General features: G+C 41.6%; 5 protein-coding genes across 5 annotated transcripts; 2 read left to right on the forward strand and 3 right to left on the reverse strand.

Annotated features, from left to right (window-relative positions):
* Positions 1-213: 213 nt before the first annotated feature.
* Positions 214-4202, reverse strand: LOC128722863 (4-aminobutyrate aminotransferase, mitochondrial). The gene is made up of 5 exons (XM_053816545.1): positions 4059-4202; positions 3843-3955; positions 2803-2974; positions 941-1954; positions 214-869 (listed from the first exon to the last, which is right to left on the reverse strand). The coding sequence occupies exons 1-5, from the start codon at positions 4129-4131 to the stop codon at positions 748-750; spliced, it is 1494 nt and encodes a 497-aa protein (XP_053672520.1). The 5' UTR covers positions 4132-4202; the 3' UTR covers positions 214-747.
* Positions 4203-4726: 524 nt separating this feature from the next.
* Positions 4727-9411, reverse strand: LOC128725324 (trafficking protein particle complex subunit 8). Its single transcript, XM_053819057.1, has 9 exons — positions 9246-9411; positions 8718-9174; positions 8050-8632; positions 7005-7967; positions 5924-6936; positions 5648-5865; positions 5169-5580; positions 4955-5095; positions 4727-4885 (listed from the first exon to the last, which is right to left on the reverse strand). Exons 1-9 carry the CDS (start codon positions 9409-9411, stop codon positions 4825-4827), a joined length of 4014 nt encoding a protein of 1337 aa, XP_053675032.1. The 3' UTR covers positions 4727-4824.
* Positions 9412-12151: 2740 nt separating this feature from the next.
* Positions 12152-12960, forward strand: LOC128724921 (pyroglutamyl-peptidase 1). The gene is given in 3 exon segments (XM_053818642.1): positions 12152-12355; positions 12461-12711; positions 12780-12960. Coding segments are annotated over 3 exon segments (636 nt in total).
* A 702-nt stretch (positions 12961-13662) lies between these two features.
* On the forward strand, positions 13663-15406 carry LOC128724922 (mitochondrial carrier homolog 2). Its single transcript, XM_053818643.1, has 5 exons — positions 13663-13776; positions 13848-13932; positions 14026-14605; positions 14683-14793; positions 14945-15406. Exons 1-5 carry the CDS (start codon positions 13663-13665, stop codon positions 15006-15008), a joined length of 954 nt encoding a protein of 317 aa, XP_053674618.1. The 3' UTR covers positions 15009-15406.
* Positions 15407-15503: 97 nt separating this feature from the next.
* On the reverse strand, positions 15504-17301 carry LOC128723581 (multiple inositol polyphosphate phosphatase 1). Its single transcript, XM_053817337.1, is given in 5 exon segments — positions 15504-15829; positions 15891-16570; positions 16634-16870; positions 16932-17026; positions 17106-17301. Coding segments are annotated over 5 exon segments (1464 nt in total). The 3' UTR covers positions 15504-15573.
* Between the last annotated feature and the right edge of the window lie 2125 nt (positions 17302-19426).

Consider the following 19426-nt stretch of genomic DNA (forward strand, 5'->3'; position numbering starts at 1 on the left):
TTATAAAATCCGAAATAATGAACCATTGAAATTTTGGGAAAATATTTTAAAAACATTATTGAAACTTACCGTGCCTGTGATATGTTTGAGCAAACATACATAAACTTATTGTGCAATCATCAGATATTTTGTATAGAATTTCGGAACAGCCAAATATAAAGAATGGTAACCGATATCAAAAGCAACACAACGCGATACTTTCTTTATGCGACAACATTTATCTAGTTTATTTTGTAACGGATTGCCCTACTCTCGCTAGAGTGGGACTTTCCGTTGGACACCGATTGATTTTGGAATCACCTTTTAGTTCATTGGAAGACAAATGTTCTCTCATTCACGTTCTACTAACGTGTTGGTGTGTTTTTGTTTTTGTTACTTGGTTTGTAGCAATGACATTTTTACTAGCATATATTCCATAAACTTCTCTCATTGTAAACTGCAAGCGCTAAAAGCTTCCGTAACACTTGGATCTTGTGCCTTTCTCTTCAAGTGCCTCGATGCACCATGCAGTCGACGCTTCAACAATGATGCGAACTTATTGTACGTCTATTGCTATCTGGATTCTATTATAGGTAGAGTTTCCTGTAACTAGTGTGCATAATGCTGCTGTACGCTGAGGTTCGAACTACACGACAGGTTCACTTATCAATTCATCCTGCCTCGCGGCTTCATAACAATACGGCTTCGTCGAAGCTTTTGTGCAGTAAGTTAGCTGGCATGAGCGTGAAGTAGAGCATCGGAAACCGTTTACTTAACCTCCTTCAGCACCTGCCGGAATTTGTCCAAAAAGATGTCCACGTGTTTCTCCCCGAATATCAGGGCCGGGCGGAAACGAATGCTCAGCTCGCCGCATCCGCCGGACAAAACTCCTGTAACGAGAGGGAAAACGTTTTTTGTACAAAGCTCGTGCCGTCGTCATACTCTTCATGTACCATATTACCTTTCTGTTTGAGTGCCGTAACGATATCATCGCGCATCTTTGGCGTGGCGCAGTTGATCGCCAAGAATGTACCTCGTCCGCGTGTCGCACTCAGCAGATGTGGGAAGTCCTTCTGTGCCTGCATGAGCCCGTCCTTCAGTTTGTCTCCAGTCCGGCGTACATTTTCCAACAGAGCCTCCTGCTTGATGACACGCAGGATCGATTCCAGCAGCAACAGCTTGCCTGGATCACCCATCCACGTGTTGAACACGCGGTATGCCTGCGACGGCTTCATGTGAGCCCCGTGATAATAGCCTCCCAGCTGCATCTTCTTGCTGAACGTCACTACGTCCGGTGGGCTTGGCAGATTAAAGTGCTCGTGGCACCAAATCTTGCCCGTTGGCCCACCGCCAGTCTGCACTTCGTCGATCAGCAAAGCGCTTCCGCGATCCTTAGCGATCTTCTGCAGCTGTTGGAAAAACTCGGGAGATGCCTCGTTGTCACCACCTTCGCTCTGAATTGGCTCCACAATGATACCGGCCACAGGGATACCGCGCTTGCTAAAGAGCTCGATCAGCCGTTCAACCTCAGCCAGACACCGGGCGTCCTCCTGAGCGTTCTCTCGAACGTTTTCCTCCAACGGATAGCGGTACTGCGGGAATGGTGCGATCGGCCAGTCAAACGACGGCACATCTATCTTGTGAATGTACTTCGAGTGCGTCGTCGAAAGGCAACCGAGTGTGCGACCGTGGAACGCCCCGTGAAAACTCAAAATGCTGAGCTTTGGCGCACCTGGAGATTGGTTAACCATACACGATTGGATTTCCGCGTCGGAAAACGGGGTCGCATCGCCGCGCTGCTTCTTCTGGTACCAGATAAAAATGTTCTTGAACGCGTTCTCGTTCGAGCACGAGCCGCACATCATGGTCGTCACATGGTCGAGTCCGACCGGGGCCACGGACATCAGCACGTTCTGCAAACGGTTGGGCCAATCCTCGCCCGGAAATACGCCCAACGCTGGGCGGTTGATGAGAGCTAAAATTTCATGGAAAAAGGATCATCAATGTGTGAATATTCAATGTTGCTATAATGCAGCTACAATGTTGCTATAATGTTGCTATAATTAGTGCCACGTGTCTTCGTGATTAAAATAAGATTATAGTCTGCATAATTCCGGAACGGAGTTTCACATTAAACGGCAGTTGACCACCATGCTTGCTGCACTTCAATAATAACCATACTACTGGGATAACGAATTAACCAGTTCATAATACAACCGCGTTCAAGTGCATAACGTGTCTGGCCTCTACGCTCTATAGCCAGGCCAATAGGCTGTGGACCCTAACCTTGAGCAATAATTTCCATGTTGTCTCTAACCCAACCACTTATCAATCACCACGATAGCGCAAACGACCATAACGCTCATACGTTTGCCTTTCAAATCGCTAGCAGCAGGTGGTGAAGGGGAAATGCTGATAACGGACCTGCTAACAATGTGCAGTTCGAAGCATTGCTTGCGTGCATAAAATTAAATCAGCAAGATCCGCAGATGTTTCCAGGCATCCTGCCCTAATCATTGTTTTGTTATCATTCCATTCAAAACTGAGCGGTACAATTGAAAGCTAAATTAAAGGTGAAATCTTATCGTGCTGATTAGAGCACGCGCCAGTTATTTATACGCAGTCCACAATGCATGCTTACCTTTATCTATAAGTATTGCATTCCTAATCCTCACGTACCGTTTTACATTCAATGTTTTGCAGAATTTTTGCATGAAAGCATTCATATAATCCCTATTTTATCCTATCAAAACGGTTTTTTTTATTTGCCGGTGGCTTGCAGATTTTTAATTGCGAATCTGTAATTGAAGGTATCGTACTCACTTGAGAGATTGTGGTCATCCCGAAATACATTCAGCAACTCCTTATGATTGTAGCCCAGTGGTACAGAGGAAATTTGGGTGTAAATGTCCAGCAGCACGTTGCCATCGACGTCCTGCAAATAGTTTCCAAACGACTTGTCGTAGTCGACGAACATCTGCACTGAGTTGGCATTCTGTTGGCAAGGCACATTGGGAACCCGAAAATGAGAGAAATAAAATAAAAACCCAGTCATGCGGGCATTAACAGCGTACAGGGCAAACGGATACTAATCAAACTAGGAACAAACGCTGGTTTAAATTAAAGCAACGCATGCGACGGTCAACAAGTTTCAAGTTCAAGACCCCAGCGTCGGTATCAGACGAGTAGAGGCGTTCGGTGAATAATATGTGACGATTTCGTGTGATGTGCGTTCGGCGTCTTTTAAACGGCTGCTTAACCAATTTACCCCAATGTCTAGAGGTCACAGAACCAAACCAACAAAAATCTAACCGTCATTCTGTCGCATTCATGCAACGAGAAGGAAGAATACGCTGCCCAACAACAAGAATGGGCAGTGCTATATTTATACATTTTTTAAACGCCTCCAATCGAGATCGTGAACACACCCTCACGGCAAAATTGCGGCTCGTTTTTACGCTATGGCGATTTTATTTCAGGGGCATTTCATTGACGATCGTGCGACGTCATTCGACCCATCTTTGAATGCGTTATGACCGAATCCGAATCTGTATTGCCTAAGACGGAAGAAACACGTACCGGAACCACGAGCGCCAAAGAAGCTTGTTGTAGCTGTGCTCATAATTTCAAACGGCACCATCGACACATCGCCCAAGTGTCGGAGCAGGAGCAAACAACTGATTGAGGACAATTCGCTTCAATTTATACCAATTGACGGTATATGGCACGTCTAGCACGTACATCCCTACAATCTACTATGGAAACCGATCCGGATTGCTCGGGATACAATCAACGCTAGCTCGAGGTTCTCGAACTTGCCCGGTCTGGCGGATCGTACGGGTAGGAAGAAAATTCCCTCGTACCTGTAGTTGGTTCAGCTGCTGCAACAGCGCCCTTGACTTTGGTCCAGGCACCTCTGTTTTTAGCGATGGTGCAGCCGGCTCGGCCAACGGCACTGCGGCAAAGTGGCGGCTCACTGTGGAGAAAAAAGCAACGTGAAAATTGATGCCCCTGACAAGCCTATGCTTGCATACTTTTCGACGACGTAACAATTTGGACACGGAATTCACGGTACTTACACTGCAAAAGGGCACGTTGACGCCGTTGGCACTCAGAGCGCACCAGAACCGTTCCAATCTGTTTCAGCAGCATTATCTATGCCCAAAATTCAACACAAAACTTCAAATTTTAACACTCTTGACACACTTTGCGATAGTGCGCGTACCGTTCCAGCAAAAATCCCGAAACGGAGTCGTCCTTGCTAGAGAATCCCAAACAAGTTTCTCTCTGATTCTCCGAATAACTTCAAACGACCATGCGCGAACCCCGACCTGGGCTACTACCACGGACACCACACGACACTCGCTTTTATTTGTTTCAAGTAAACGATCCGGACCACCTTCCGCTACCGATGACGGACAAAACTGTTTTATATGCTGGCGGGGTTGAAAATTGTCAATTTATTATCACCGGCGCGCAGCATCAACGCAGCAAACCAGGAGCGAAAAAATAACAGAGAGGAGCAATTTTTTTCTCGCCGCCATTGAGAGAGAGAGCGCATAAGAGATTTTTTGCTAAGAGCAAGGACATCGCATACTGACAATATGACAAAAGAGAACGTCAACCGGCCCAATGTAGGGCGGTATACTTACTGAGCACGTGTTATTTGAATTTTGAGCGTCATAATTTTTAAACTTTCGTTCTGAAATTTTATTAAGTAAAAATGTGCTTGTTCTGTGTAGGATGCATGTAGATTTAAAATGACTTTTTTATTAACCAACGTACATAGTATCTATCCAACTAACAAAAGAATTTGACGAAACTATGTTTTCAAATCATTATAGCCTATGTTCGTAGCTCCACTGAGTGAAAGCTTTCCTCTAGGAAACACCTCTGTGCCACAAAACTGTAAGTAAAACAGACAAATTATTAGATTCCCGCATAGTTGCGTCTTATCGAACACTCTTTGTGATACCTTTGATTAACACCCCACCCACTGTCCACATCATGATCCTCGGGCGGTATAACTTTATCCAGGTCATCAAAAATACCATAAAAACTCGATTGTCCTACAAACGTGATTTGCTGCAATCGTTCCGAGGACGGACAAAAGGCACTAGTACATTTGGAAGATAGGAAAAAAAACACATCATAAAACTGCTCCATCTCGATTCCGAGGTGCAACTTACGAATCGTAAAGGTTTCTCAGCTGCAAAAAATGCTGCCCGTATGCCTTGCGTGATGCACCATTGTCATTGATTGTGGCCGACCAGTTGACGCACAAAGTCATGTGCTTGTCGCTCTGGTTAATGATCTGATTAAACTCTTCGTTACTGCTCGGCTCGTACACGCGGATGTACTTCGTTTCATTCTTCAGTAAAAAACTCCCCACCGCATCCACCGAGGGTAAGGTAGCCAGCGCTTCCGCTTCTGGTGTCCGAATCGAAATCGAAGACAGTTTTTGAGTTACATATCGCTCGAAATTACCATCGTAAGCAATATCCAACGGACGCCGCTGCAGGTTGCATCTCAAACTGAATGTTTCGTTCGTTTTCAATCCCTCGCCTGCCTGCAATTTCGTGTGGCCCGGCGTTTTTATATCTGCAAAGTGAATGTTACGATAAATTCAACGAACATAATGAACGAGGGTTATAATCGAGATACGCACAAACCACTCTCTTCGGTTGTAGTTCGTACACCGAACAAAAAAGAAACAGATCGTTGATCGTAATTTCTGTCATCAGTGGGTGATGTACCTGATTCAGATTTTTCACGTTAACATCAATGCCTAGCTCACGCTTAGTTGGATTGCTTAAATTGCAATTTGCATCGACCAGTAGGGAATCATTCACATTAAACTTCCACGTATGCCGTACAAGCCGATGTCTGAAATAAGAGAAAAAAAACTTAGCTCCAGTTCACATATCATTTAGATTTTGCATACTTCATCTTAGGATAGTCCTGTGGCATTGCGTAGTAGATCATCAATTTGATATCCTTCGGTCCCTTTGAGTATGGTGCTTGCAGCCACAGTGTAGTCGTTTTGGTTTCATTCGGAGCGATAAAATTCCCATCAGCTTCGCGGAACGCTCTGCAGACATACTGCTTGCGAGCTTCACGGTCTCGACCGACATTTTTATTGGCTAGGTTCTGGAAATCGCGCCTTATCGATAGTGGTATATCTGCTTCGCTTGGATTCAGCAACACGTAACGCGGATTATCGATGCAAACGTAGATGTCGTTCAACATGCTAACGCCCGCATTAGTCATGTTTACCCTGATCGGAATTACTTCTCCGGCTAACACTTCGGCAGGAGTCCTGCTAAAGCTAACATGCAATGCCGGTGCCGGTGGAAGTATTTCTATTTCAAGCTTTCGATCAAACATCGAAACCGTCGTAGGCGCTTTGCCACCGTCCTTACCGACGGAACTGGGGATCCGAATCGGTTGCGTTTCAAACATCTGCTTACCCCAAAGAGAAGGAGCCTCTCCCGGACCCGCTGGCGAGGCGGCTGATAGCTTTCCGACAATACCCAATATCCGTAGCTGTCCAGTGCTTCTTGGAGTAAGCTTTAGCACGAGTGTTTTCGTTTCATGCTCGGCGAACGTTACCAGAGCCACAAAGCTAGTGGCGACGACATTCTCAATATCCGACCGTTCCTCCAGACTGACATCGCCCAGGAACAATGGTCGGTTGGAAAATATTTCGCCTGATTCTTTGCGGAATTCCCACAGAAGGTTAATATTTTCGAACAGCACTGCTGGTTTGATAGTGTTTTCCAGGTTAAATGCAACCTCGATTGGTTCGCCATGCACGGATCGTGGATTTTCAGCAGCTGGCGATTCGGTTGAAAAAAGTGACTTTGATGGTCGGAACACCATTACCGGACGATCGGACGCGCTCAGCACCAACATTTCTTCCATCTTATTCCACACATTTTCGTTCAACGAAGCAGCCTAAAAAAACATGAACACATCAAGCAAATGCATCTATACTCGAAGTTCCCGATGATCTCCATTCTTACCGTGATGCTAATATTGGTAGCTGCTACGTGCAACGGATTAGACACGGGTGGCGGTGACGTTACAAGCACTTTCGTCATGGGCTGCACAATTTTCGGCAACGCTATTGAGGGGATGTCGCCCACTTCCTCACCACCTTTCGACTGGAGCGCTTTCTTTGTGCTGAGGTATTCCCGTAGGAAGAGCGTTTGCTGGGCTGCCGTCTGCATGCTTGAGGGACGAAGCAGATGAGCTAGACAGTTGCTTGCTTCATCCAATTTTTTTAAATTCGACGCCTGTCGACCGATCGTGTACTGGATGTGATCTTCGGCCAAACTCCAACCGCGATTCTCGAACACTTGGTACGCTTGCTTATACGTGCGGAACGAATGCTTTCGCTGGCCAACCTTTGAAAACCGATGTCCAGCCAGTACGCAATGCAGAGCGTACTTGCGATACTGAGGTGGATTTGCTAACAGGAAACAATACGATGCCTGTTCTAGCAGCAAGGCTGAACGGAGATCCGAATCTTCGCTCGTCATGCGTATAAGCTGTTTAGCAGCTTCACTGAACAGCTTAGCAGATCGCAGACATTCCATGGAAAGTAAAGTAGCACGGGTAGCAAACTGAGGCAACTTGCAGCTATTCAAATAGGTCAATATAGCTTCCTCCATATAGTCGTACGTTTTTCGACTGGCCGTGCCTTGCATATGCGCAGCCAAAGCCGCCATCTCGAGTGCACCAGCATAATACTGCCACGCCGAATCCGCGTTAAAATCTCGTTTGGCTTGATGGTACGCCTGGAATGCGAGTGAATAATGATTGAACATAAAGTACAGATCACCCAATTTTCGCGTTTGCAGCTCAGTTGATTCGTTCGTGTAAACGACGGCGTTCTGGTTGGTGTTAACACCAGGTTTGTTCGTCACGAACCATCTTTTGGTGGCACTCAACAATGACCGGCTAACCCCTTTTTTGTTGGATATCTGCAAAAAAAATAGATGTAGAATAATAGTAAATGCTAACAGAAATTCTAACTCTGACAGATTTCTATAAAAAAAACCTTACGGCATCATTTAGAACGCCCACTAATCTCTCAACGAACGGGATCAGTGCTCGTACAGCGAAATCCTGGACGAAATGTTTCAAATTGTCCAAATCTCCCGCCGTTAGAAATGATCCGTGGGCTACCTCAATATCGCTTTCTACTGGCCATACGTTAGGATTGATGGTCTGCAACGATAAGCTGTCTATGCTCGACGTAAGGCTAGACGTTTCTTGCAACTCGACCCCAGTCTCCTGCACTGGACTCAGCGGATGGGCAATAACTTCACCAACGACGATTCCGGAAGGTGGGGTGTCTGAAGACACACTACTGCTACCACTACTTGCAACACCAGCGTGCAGTAGCATATTAGAAGACTGAACCACCGTGATCGGCATTCCCGTAACGGATCCCATATCTTGCGGCGTTTTTGGAGCACTGTCAATGTCACTCGTTATAGATTGCTCCGATCGGTGATGCTTTTTCAGATAGCGCAGCCATGGATCGGGACAGTCGGCCGGTGGTCCACCGTGTGAATTTATCTGTAGAAGGAAACATTTATGCTCCCCATATGTAGATTTCAGCCCATCGAATGCTTGTTGTGCTCTAAAATCAACAGAAGCAAAATCAAACTTATAGTATGTCCAAAACTGCTACTTGTCCTAGGTCAGTTACTAGCGTATAAACCTACTTTCCAATATCACCGGAACATCCATCGTGCAGCATCACGTAGCAATTTAGAGCATCGCTAGAGAACCACTTTGGCAGACGGGGTGGTGTTATGTTTTGCATCATCTGAATTTTTTTTGTCAACTGACTTGCAGTTTCGATTGGATTTGGATCTATGCTTGAAACCACTATGAGCGAGCAGAGCAAGTGTCGCGTAAACTCATGATCCGCCGGGAACTGTACTGTTAGGAATGTCTCTCGCCATTGCTCAAACCACGGCTCAGCGGCTGGTATGTCTACGAATGCACCATCATCAAGCTTGATCGCTTTCATCTTGTCACCACCGAGCGCAGAAGTGACGGCTTCATTTAACATTTTCTTTGCCAGTATCGTTTGTGGTGGCCGCCAGTTAACGTCCACCAAGTTGATACGTAGTCCCTTGATCGATACGCTCGTTCCGCCAACATCCCTGAAGTGAGCTGAGCAAAATTACGAAAGCATCGTTTGCTTTTCGGCTTCGTGAAATCAATTTCCTGCGTTCGGTGCTTACCATCGGAAGAGAGCCTTAAAAAGGGTTGCAACATCTCCACAAACGAAAGATTATTCTTTTGGCAAAGTTCCTCCGCTTGTTGAGATACGATTGCGCCTACCATCGGTGAAAATATGTTTTGTATAGTCTCCTTGGAGGAGTAGTTCTGCCCGGTGAGATGAATCATTTTTTCAGGGTTTAGCACTCTCTGTTCAATAACATTGAAGGTAAATTTAACACAATCTACTTCAACGAGTCTCCGAAGGAACAGATTTATCGATTTCTTGTACCACATAAACAAACTTTGACATTACACTATACGACGTCTGCAAAAACCAGCTGATAGTTTTTTAACGACCCAAAAACTTCAACATTTTATTCAACGAAAAAAGTATATATTCAATTACTCCTTCAATTTAAATTTTTTCTTAAAACATTTTTATAATCAAATATATCGAAATTTTAAAAGAATTCAATACTCACACCTAACTGTATCAGCATATATAGAGCTCTTGGCATCGAGTGTATCAACAGGTAGTAATGTCAAAAAATATTCATTTATTATAAGCCAAAACAAATGTTCGCCTCATATTCAGCGTATTTTGGTATTTCACTGAACCATATTGCGATTGTTTGAACATTTTCCCGTAATCATGAACGAAATCTGTCGCCTGTGCTTAAAGAAAAACTTTATTCAAATGTCGTCGTCTATAAATGACCCGAGTTTCCGGCATCTAATCGATAGTGTGTTTTATTTCTCTGTGAGTAGTTGTGTTTTGTAGTACGATTGCATTCATTCCAAAAAAACATGTATGTTTTATTTGCAGCTACTACCATTCGACTTGCCTAGTGATATATCGTTCGATTTACCTCAATTTGTATGTTCGAAGTGCACTGAAACCATCACAGATTTTTACAATTATAGCAAATTGGTGCAAGCTAATCAAGAACAAATATTGCAAAAATGTAATGCTGGTGTTTCGCATAAAGTACTTCCGATAAGGAAGCATAATTGTGTTGAAAACAGAGAAAAGACTGTATTTCTAAACCAACAATGCATTGGAAGCGAGTTCAATAATCTGGTTAAAATCCCCCTGCAAAAGCCCGTTAAGGGTACCGATTATGAATCACAATCTCTGCAAAGCAACTCAACGATAGTCGATATTGAAAGAGAGTATTTAACAGAAGACGTCACAATATCAGAAGACTTCATAAATAGCGAATATCTCAAAGAAATTGAAAATCGAAAAAGCCCAACAGGTCATTCATTTGCAATTCAAGAAAAGTCTACTAACGACTTTTTAGACGTCCAAGTAAACGAAGACACCATCGAAGATACGTATCGTTCAGTAGATCATTCCGATGATCACTTGATAGATGATACTATCATCAAAGAATCGAATATTTTCGATTTAGTCCAAAGCAATGTGTCTTATATGCATGAAAACGATGACGATTGGTTTGATTCAGCTAAAACTGCATATGTTAAAGCAGATAGTTCACAATCAACACAATTTAATTATATCGAAAAAAATCAAAATTGTAATATTCTAATAGAAGAATCGACAGAGAAAAGAAATGAACATATTCAAAATATGTTTGTTAAAGAAAATGCTATGTATGACAAGCCAACAATTATGCCAAAGACTGAAACTTATGGCTGCAAAATTTGCAACAAATTTTTCGCCACTAAAAACGAACTAAGAGTTCATAAAGAAGAACACATAACCATACAACTGAAGGAATTTCCAACCGAGAAATGTTGCCCAATATGTCACAAAACGTTTACGCCATATTCTTGGATAAGACACACTATTCATGCACACGATATAATTGTCGATACTGGTGGTACCATCCAACATTTGAGTGAAATGAAGAAATGTTCATTATGCAACGAAAAAGTAAATTCTGGAGATCTTAAAAGGCATATTGTTGAAGTCCATCAAATAAGAAATAGGCGTAAAGTATTACGCTGTACTATTTGCGACGTTTCTTTTTCGCACGTATACGATTTAAATAGGCATAACGAAAGTGCTCATGACATAAAACCCAATCGACCTTACGCCTGTGATCAATGCAATCAACCGTTTGAGAGTTTATCGAAACTAAAAGTGCATTTAAGTTCTCATGAACATAAAGAGTGTCCAGTTTGCAATAAAACTGTGGGTACACGTTACTTTAAGTGTCACATGATGGGTCATGCAGGTGTGATAAGGTGCAAATATTGCACGAAAACGTACACCACATTAACTACTCTGAAGAATCATCTAGCTTTAAAACATTCATCTGCTGTTTTGGAAAAACATAATTGCCAACTTTGCGAACAATCATTCTTTAGCAGATCGAAACTTAACGAACATACTCTTACACATTCGAAAACCCAATGCCACCTTTGTGGAAAGCACATGTCACATAAAACATTCGCAGTTCATCGTACTTTATGCGGAGTTCCAGCGGAGCTCCTACCCAAATTCAAATGCAACCATTGTGATAGAGTGTTTCCACACATAAAAAAATTGAAAAATCATCTTCAAGGACTTAAAAAACGGCCATGCATAATCTGTAAAAGAATGGTTGCGACTAATGCAATGGGAAACCATCGGAAAGTCTGCTCCAAAAAATAAGAATTGTACAAACCGTTAAAATTATGGAAATTTAAAAATAAAATATTTCTGTAATATTAACATTGTTTGCATCTATTAATTCCCTTGATAATGTTTTAAATAAGGGTAACGAAAAAGTGTAAATATGAGGAAATATACGTAAATATAAAAAAGTGACAGATTTTTTAAAACTGCGGCTTTAGACGTACATTAATGTTTACATTACATATCCTGATTGTTGTTGGGTGACCGTTCATGACAGTAAACAGGTGATAACGAGTAGAATGTAAATTGTATTATTCGTGTGGGATCAAGCGAAGGGTCATGGCGAAAAATATTATTATAGTGACTGGCTTCGGACCATTTAAAGGACACGAGGATCGTAACGCTAGCTGGGAAGCAGTACAGCTTTTGCCCGAAACGTTTTCTTTTCGAAATAGTTCTTACGAGATAAGAAAATACGAGGTACCTGTGACGTACGAAGCAGTGGACAATGTTATTCCTCTAATCTGGGATCAAAAACCCCAAGTAAGCTCACCGTTTTAATGAATGTTTTTTCACGGATAGTACCGGGATAGATAGAATATCGTAGACTAATACGTTCTTATTCTAAATTACATTGCCTAATCATAGCTAGTCATTCATGTTGGCGTACATGGAAGTATCGATACGATAAACTTAGAACAATGTTCGTACACGTCCGGATATTTTAAGGAAGACTTCGCTCAGCGATGTTTGCCGTGCGATAAGATAAATCTAAGCGGAAAAGCGGCAAGTGATGTGGAATGTAAGATGTTACACACAAACCTGAATGTGGAACAAATAGTTCAAGAGCTAAATGTTCAAACGAATATAAAATGTCTATGCTCTACGGAAGTTGGAAAGTAATACTTAAAAAATACTACATTTTCAATTATGATGCTAAATATTACTTTTTCTTATATATTTACAGTTATTTATGTGGATACATATATCTAAAATCACTCGATATAAATCCAGACAGGTCATTATTTATACATGTACCTGTGGTGAATAAGCCATACAGCTCGGAGGAAACTAAGGCAGCAATCTATAACGTGATTGGAAAATGTTTAGAGCAACTTTACTCATAACAAAAAACATTTTTGAAATAAACTCAAAAATACGGTTTGATTATGAACGGTTTGAGTTTCTCCTGAAGCAGTACAAGACCGTTATCTAGTTTTAGTGTTTGATAAACCGTAATTTTCAATTGTATATAGTTTTGTTTCTAAAGTAATTTTTTTTTGAAAGTAATTAAAAAGTAGACGAGTGGATTTATTTCATTTGGTCGAGTATTACCTACTCTATTGAGTCACGTCAACACAAAATGGCGCCATCTAAATTTGAAGACTGGAAGTAATCGTAAAATTTGATACTCCTTAGCCAATGGATCTGAACGTGTCATAATTGCTTAAATAAGGATGCATATATCCTTTTTTGGTCTATTATAACGTTTAAAGCAGTACTGACGATTCAGTTGATATTTATACGTATGTAAACCAGTGGTATATTGATCTAATTTATATTTATGTTATGTTAATGTGTTATGTCTTCTTAATGTTAATATAAAACTTCCTAGTTCGAGCTGAAAAAATCATTCAAAACTACACTATTATAATTTTATTGATAACTGTCGAATACCGTCACCTGTCATCTCTTCTGTCACAACGAAGAATAAAAAAGGGCAAAGGCAGAAACGGCATAACATTTATGTTGTTTTCGGTGTAGGGAACGATTGATTGATATCCAAATTTCCGCTATAAGTTGGGGCATCAGTACGTTCGAGACTCTTCACAAAATTCTAGAGGCTCAACATGATAACGCAGAGTAAACCAGCTAATGATGTTGATAAAAACTTAAGGCTTGGATTTCGTGTAGTTTGCTCTACGGCACTCTATCCATTGGAGTATTCGAAAACTCTTATCCAGGTACATGATACGTGATGTTAATCTGTTGGCAAGTTTAATTCTTATCATTCATTCATTTTATCTCATTTTAGCTTGGTTATGAACCGATTGCCCCTCGCCCTGGTCGAACGTTGTTTGGTGCAAGACGTATGATGCTTCCGAACATTTTCCAGTATGGTAGGTATTGATAATCACTAATGCTATCAGCGATTTAAGAAATTTGAATCTTCATGTTGTCGTTAACGCCTCACCTTCTTGCCATTTTAATAGCCGCATACATTAAGAGTGTGGACGGATTCACAGGATGTTTCCGAGGTCTCAGTGCTAGACTTGTTGGAAACTTGCTAAGTGCACACTTCAGCGAAAAAGTTACAGTAGCGCTGTTGGGAAAGAAGAAAGCTCGTATTACGCAATCTGTGAGAGAAACTCTTCCAGATTTCAAATTTTTTGGTTTGGACGAGTTTGAAGAAATAGAGGACACAAGCCCTGACACGAAAGAAGACATGGTTTATAAAGCCGTGACGCACTTTTGTGGTGTAATTATATCGCACCCATTCCACGTGATTTCCATTCGTATGATGGCTCAATTCATTGGTCGGGAGCATATGTACGATGGTTTGTTTGGTTCGATAAAAGAAATCTGGGTGCACGAGGGCATATCCGGCTTCTTTTCTGGGCTCATCCCACGCTTGTGGATGGACTTCTGTTGTATAGCCGTCACCAGTGCGATCACGTATTTCTTAAGTAAGACGGTTCGTGGCTACGTGGATACCATCGCTCACTTTACTGTTACAAGCGTGATGTATCCGTACCATGTAGTATCCACTTGCATGGCAGTCCAGGGTTCCAGGTAATAGTTGAAAAAAAAAACAGCTGCTGACACTAATCATGGTCTCAATAACGGATTTTTTTCGGTAATGATTACAGATTAAGAGCTGGCAATCCTCCCTTAATGGATCATTTTATCAACTGGCGTTATTGTTATGCTAGCTTGCTTTTAAATGGAGAACACAAGCGAGGATCTTCTTTCTTTTTCCGGTAAGACAATAATTGATGGTCAGAGACTTATGCATTTCATGATTTTAATGTAGCAAACTATTTTTTTGCTTCGTTTTTGCTCGCATTAATTTCTTTTGAAATGGGTTTTAATCACTAAGTCAAATCGTTTTTGTTTTTTCTTTAATTATAGAAGCGTGGCTAGAGCACAGATTAAGCCAAACAACGCATTTGCTCCATATCCGGATCTTAAGTAAATCTATAACTGAAATTTTCCTCGGTCTCGGTGTCACATACTGCAGCCATAATTTTGTTGTTAGAATTCGTTGGTTTGTCTTACCCTAAGTTCCATTTGCAGATATTTGGCCTTGTATCCAAAATGTTTAAATATGTGCATTTATTCATTTATTTTATGTAGTTGTTTTTAAATAACATCAGAGTGTCTTTGTATCAATCCAAAAATTAAAAAAAATTCTTAAGTGCACTAACGGTCATATATTAGATGTGCTGGATCGAAAATTGTATAACGCAAGTTCGTAATTAGAGCAAGCAACAGAAAATTGTTATCGTGCAAAACGAATGGATGGGACAAGGTTGAATACCTCTTCTAATAGTAGTACTTGCCGCAGTCAAATACCATTTATGAGCCAATCAATTAGTCATTCACTATATTATTAAAGAGTAAAAGTCATAAAATCAGAAACGGCTATTGCGTTGTCATATTTTGTTGGGTTTATTTCGACGTACATCGATGACACATTTGGTAAAAATCTTACATAGAAGACGAAGGAGGCTAAAAATCTCCATGCTGTTATAAAAGAGCTAAAAAAATAATGGCCGCTGCGCCCAAGCTAGAAGCAAAATAATACTGAGAACCAGCATGGCCAGCGGATGATCAAATGCCACCCCAGCACCGTTTCCATGGCAGTACGATTGGTCGCAGTTGCCCTCGGCGAATCTTTGGTACTGTCGCTTAACATCCGACCAGTTGCACAGTCCTACGCTGCACCAATCGAACATGAGCGGTTTTTCGTTGAGGAAAAATATCACCTTCTCCGGTTCACGTGGTTCGGTGCACCTGCCAAAATAGAAGTGCAGTATAAGTTACAGTAAACCAACGCAAATTCCGCCTAACTTACTGATACTTCACCGCAGCTACATTTGCAGCAAATGGAATATCACTCGACGTATATTGACGGTTGCGCATAAAAGGGAAATTATCCGCCCGCAACGGCATTGAGTCTCGTTTTGCGCCAAGTGCCCTCAAAAAGAGTTGGATTTCGGAATCATGCGTAAAATACGCCACCACCGTAGGATCATCACGAGACGAAAGGTGGCGCAGCATATCAGCGACGGCGTGACACGCAAGCTCCGGACTGTTGGCGTAACCGTAGCTGTTTCGATAGTAATATGTAAGATCTTCCTTGTACTCCAGCACTCGAACCTGATCTTCGGTGAATGCGGCACAAAACGGGCTCGGTCTAGACGTTTGTCATGCCTGCTCGTACCGGCAAACGTCCCACATTGCTTCCATCTGTTCCACACTCAAATTATGCCGGAACCCGAGACGCTGCGAAACATCCCAAACCGTACCAGTGTACAAAGCAGAGCGTAAAAACTTGTTCACCTCTGAGTTTTCGTCGCGTTTGTTGCGGTTCTTGTTCATGTCGTAATCCGAACAGTATTCGTACGGTTTTAGCAGCAAATCTGGATCCGTTGCGGGAGAAGGCTTGACTCGCTTAGATTCTTCGTTGCCAAAAAGTCCCTCAACAAAAGCCTTAAAACTTGCTTCGGTACGTTGGGTCGCCGTATGACGGAACTGCAATGCAAAAACGGTACATGTCACGCGAAATTTATAAAAAATATCATATTTCGGCCCTACCATGAATTTGTTCGGTTGATAGCCGCTACCGAACACCTGCCAGTATTTTTCCTTAACACGTTGCCCAAGATACTTGAGGTCCTCCCAGCCCTGCACGGTCAGAGTAGACTCGTACTGCTCGGTTACGTTCGGATCCCAACGCCAGTTCTTCAGCATTTCCAAATCTTCATCGCACATGGCTCCATTATCAGGAGGGGTGCGGCGTGTGAAATAATTTTCCATGATTGCATCTTGCAGCTACACAAAAGATATTGCTATATGCTTTGAAAAGTTAGGCATGGCGCAGGCAAACACTTACCAATTTCAACTGCTTTGGCATCTCTATGATATCGCTCTTGCCTGGAAGCCTCGTTCCATGACGACTCAGTAGCCAAAATTTCACCGGCAAACAGTCTGCATGGAAGATGGCGGACAAATGTAATCATATGTGAAATTACTATGCATACAAATTTTTTTTTTATATTAAACCTACTTGGCACGATGTGTTGACGGTCGGTATCCGGTGCACGTGTGATTTCATACAACGTTTTTGTAGCGAAATGTTTCACCTGCTTCCGCTCGGGATCATCATTGTAACAATAGGATTCACAGCAAGAACTGCGTTGTGCAATGGCAAATTTAAACAAACAATGGAGAAACAAAATCACGTGTATCACTCGTGGTACCATTTTTGTGAGTTGTCTAGAGATGATTCACACTAAAAATTAACGCAAACGTTGAAATATTCGTCCTAAGTTGTGCGTTCGACCAGAACAGTCATTAACGGTGCGTTGAAATACTTCTGATTATTTAATTTATTAAACAAATAATTTAGACTGCTTTCATTTATTAATAAATTACATAATGCATGGGCAATAGTATATTTCAAACCTTTTATATACGAGTAATTAAGAGAGTTTGTTTGTACGGACAACGCTATTTCCATTCAATCCAACGAATAAAGTTCTATTACATTTTTTCCCACCATTTCAATGAGCTTCTATAACGTTGTAGTCAATGAACTTTTGTGACCGAAACGTCAGTCGATCATTCTATAGAACACTGAAATTGATGTTTTTTTGTGGATACTAGAACCTTTGCCCTCGCAGGCAGATCGACGGCAGTTAATTTTATAGGCCATAGAAGGTCTCTCCGTTGGATTGAATCATTTCTATTTGATCATCACCTCAAAAATCAACATTTATTTCTTCCATTACGAGTTACAAATAGTGTAACGCAGACTATGAAACGCAAAATGTAGTTTTGCGCCAGAATATACACAACAAATAGGTAACATTTTTGAGCTAATATTCTAGCATCATTTTTATCACTTCACATACCAGCTTTAGTTTCATGAAAACGAGAACTATTTCGTGTGTTTCTAGAGTGCTATGACAAGAAAATTTCACTAACGTCCACCGCTTATCGATTTGTTACTGAACATGACGACAACGATTTATTTAAAATTTGTGCACGTGTATAATGATTTTAAAAATTTGTTATCGTTAGCGATACGTCCACCAAAAGCTATGCGCACTACCGGTAAGCCAATGATGATATAATGTCGGTACAAACGAACGCGATCGCGCAGCGATGACGATCTCCCCTCCACATTCAATGCTTGTACCTGCGGGCAGGTGTTGTGAGCGATCATCGTCATCACTAAAGGGAGTGGCCAACATAAAAAAGCTCCCTAACGATGCCCAATCTACCTGTGCAGAGCAGAAGACCTTTCAATGCTAGACACATCGGTTCACATTCCATCGCTCTCTTATGCATTCCTTTAATGTTTTTTTCATTTCACCTTTAACCGGTTTCTTCTATGTGACTCTTCTTTCACTTGTCCGTATTCCACCGAGGTTGAACTATTTTTTCATGCTTTTTTGTGATTCATGTTCAATTCAATTAAAACACATCACGATGAGTCTTTTACTTTTTTGTTGTATAAAAGTGTTTTACCTTTCTATCTATCTATCTATCTATCTATCTATCTATCTATCTATCTATCTATCAATCTATCTAGTGTTTAAAATAACCTATCAGAATATTTTTATTTTACTGATAAAACACTCACAAATCAGTGTTGCAAACGGACGACGACTGGCATTATAACAAACGAAAACTATTCTGATTGTTGATAAATAATTACTGACCCCTATCACCTTAAGCTCGTAAAACACACTTCACAGCACGAGTGCACTCACAGAGTATTTTGCATTACTTACATATACTTGCGATTGTAGATTATTTAGTGCCGATCGGCCAATTTTGTACGAACTGTTATCAGCTCCGATAATAAGAGTCCCCAACGGTGGGTAACACAAAGAACGTCAGAGAAGATGAGTTGCACACGCCTTCATGATCGGTTCGCGAAACCGCTGATCATCGAATAGCGTAAACCTCCGCGGGATGTGCACCAGATGACTGCAATGATCTGGCATTGGGCAAGAAAATACTGACTGCTGTACCATCCGCGACATGTGTACACACACACACTCAGACGAACAGAGAGAGGTAATGCTGTACAATTTTCATTCGATCGTTCGCAACTGCTCCATTCAAGCGATCGTAGGACAAGTTTTGTCTCGTTTTATCACTTGCGGAGTGTGCTTGGAAATGCACATCTTTCCACTCAGTTCCACATACGTTACCGCTTTATAACGAACCGACGCTTTCAAGTCTTCAAGGATTCAAAATGTTGTATGTGCTATCTACAATGACATCAATGCTTATCCGTGTCATTGTATATTTCAGGCATGTTCATTATAATCATAAATATCGTTCTTTTCACAAAAAGCATTGATTTTAGACACA

This window comes from Anopheles nili, chromosome 3, assembly GCF_943737925.1.
Source record: "Anopheles nili chromosome 3, idAnoNiliSN_F5_01, whole genome shotgun sequence".
Classification (NCBI taxonomy): Eukaryota; Metazoa; Arthropoda; class Insecta; order Diptera; family Culicidae; genus Anopheles; species Anopheles nili.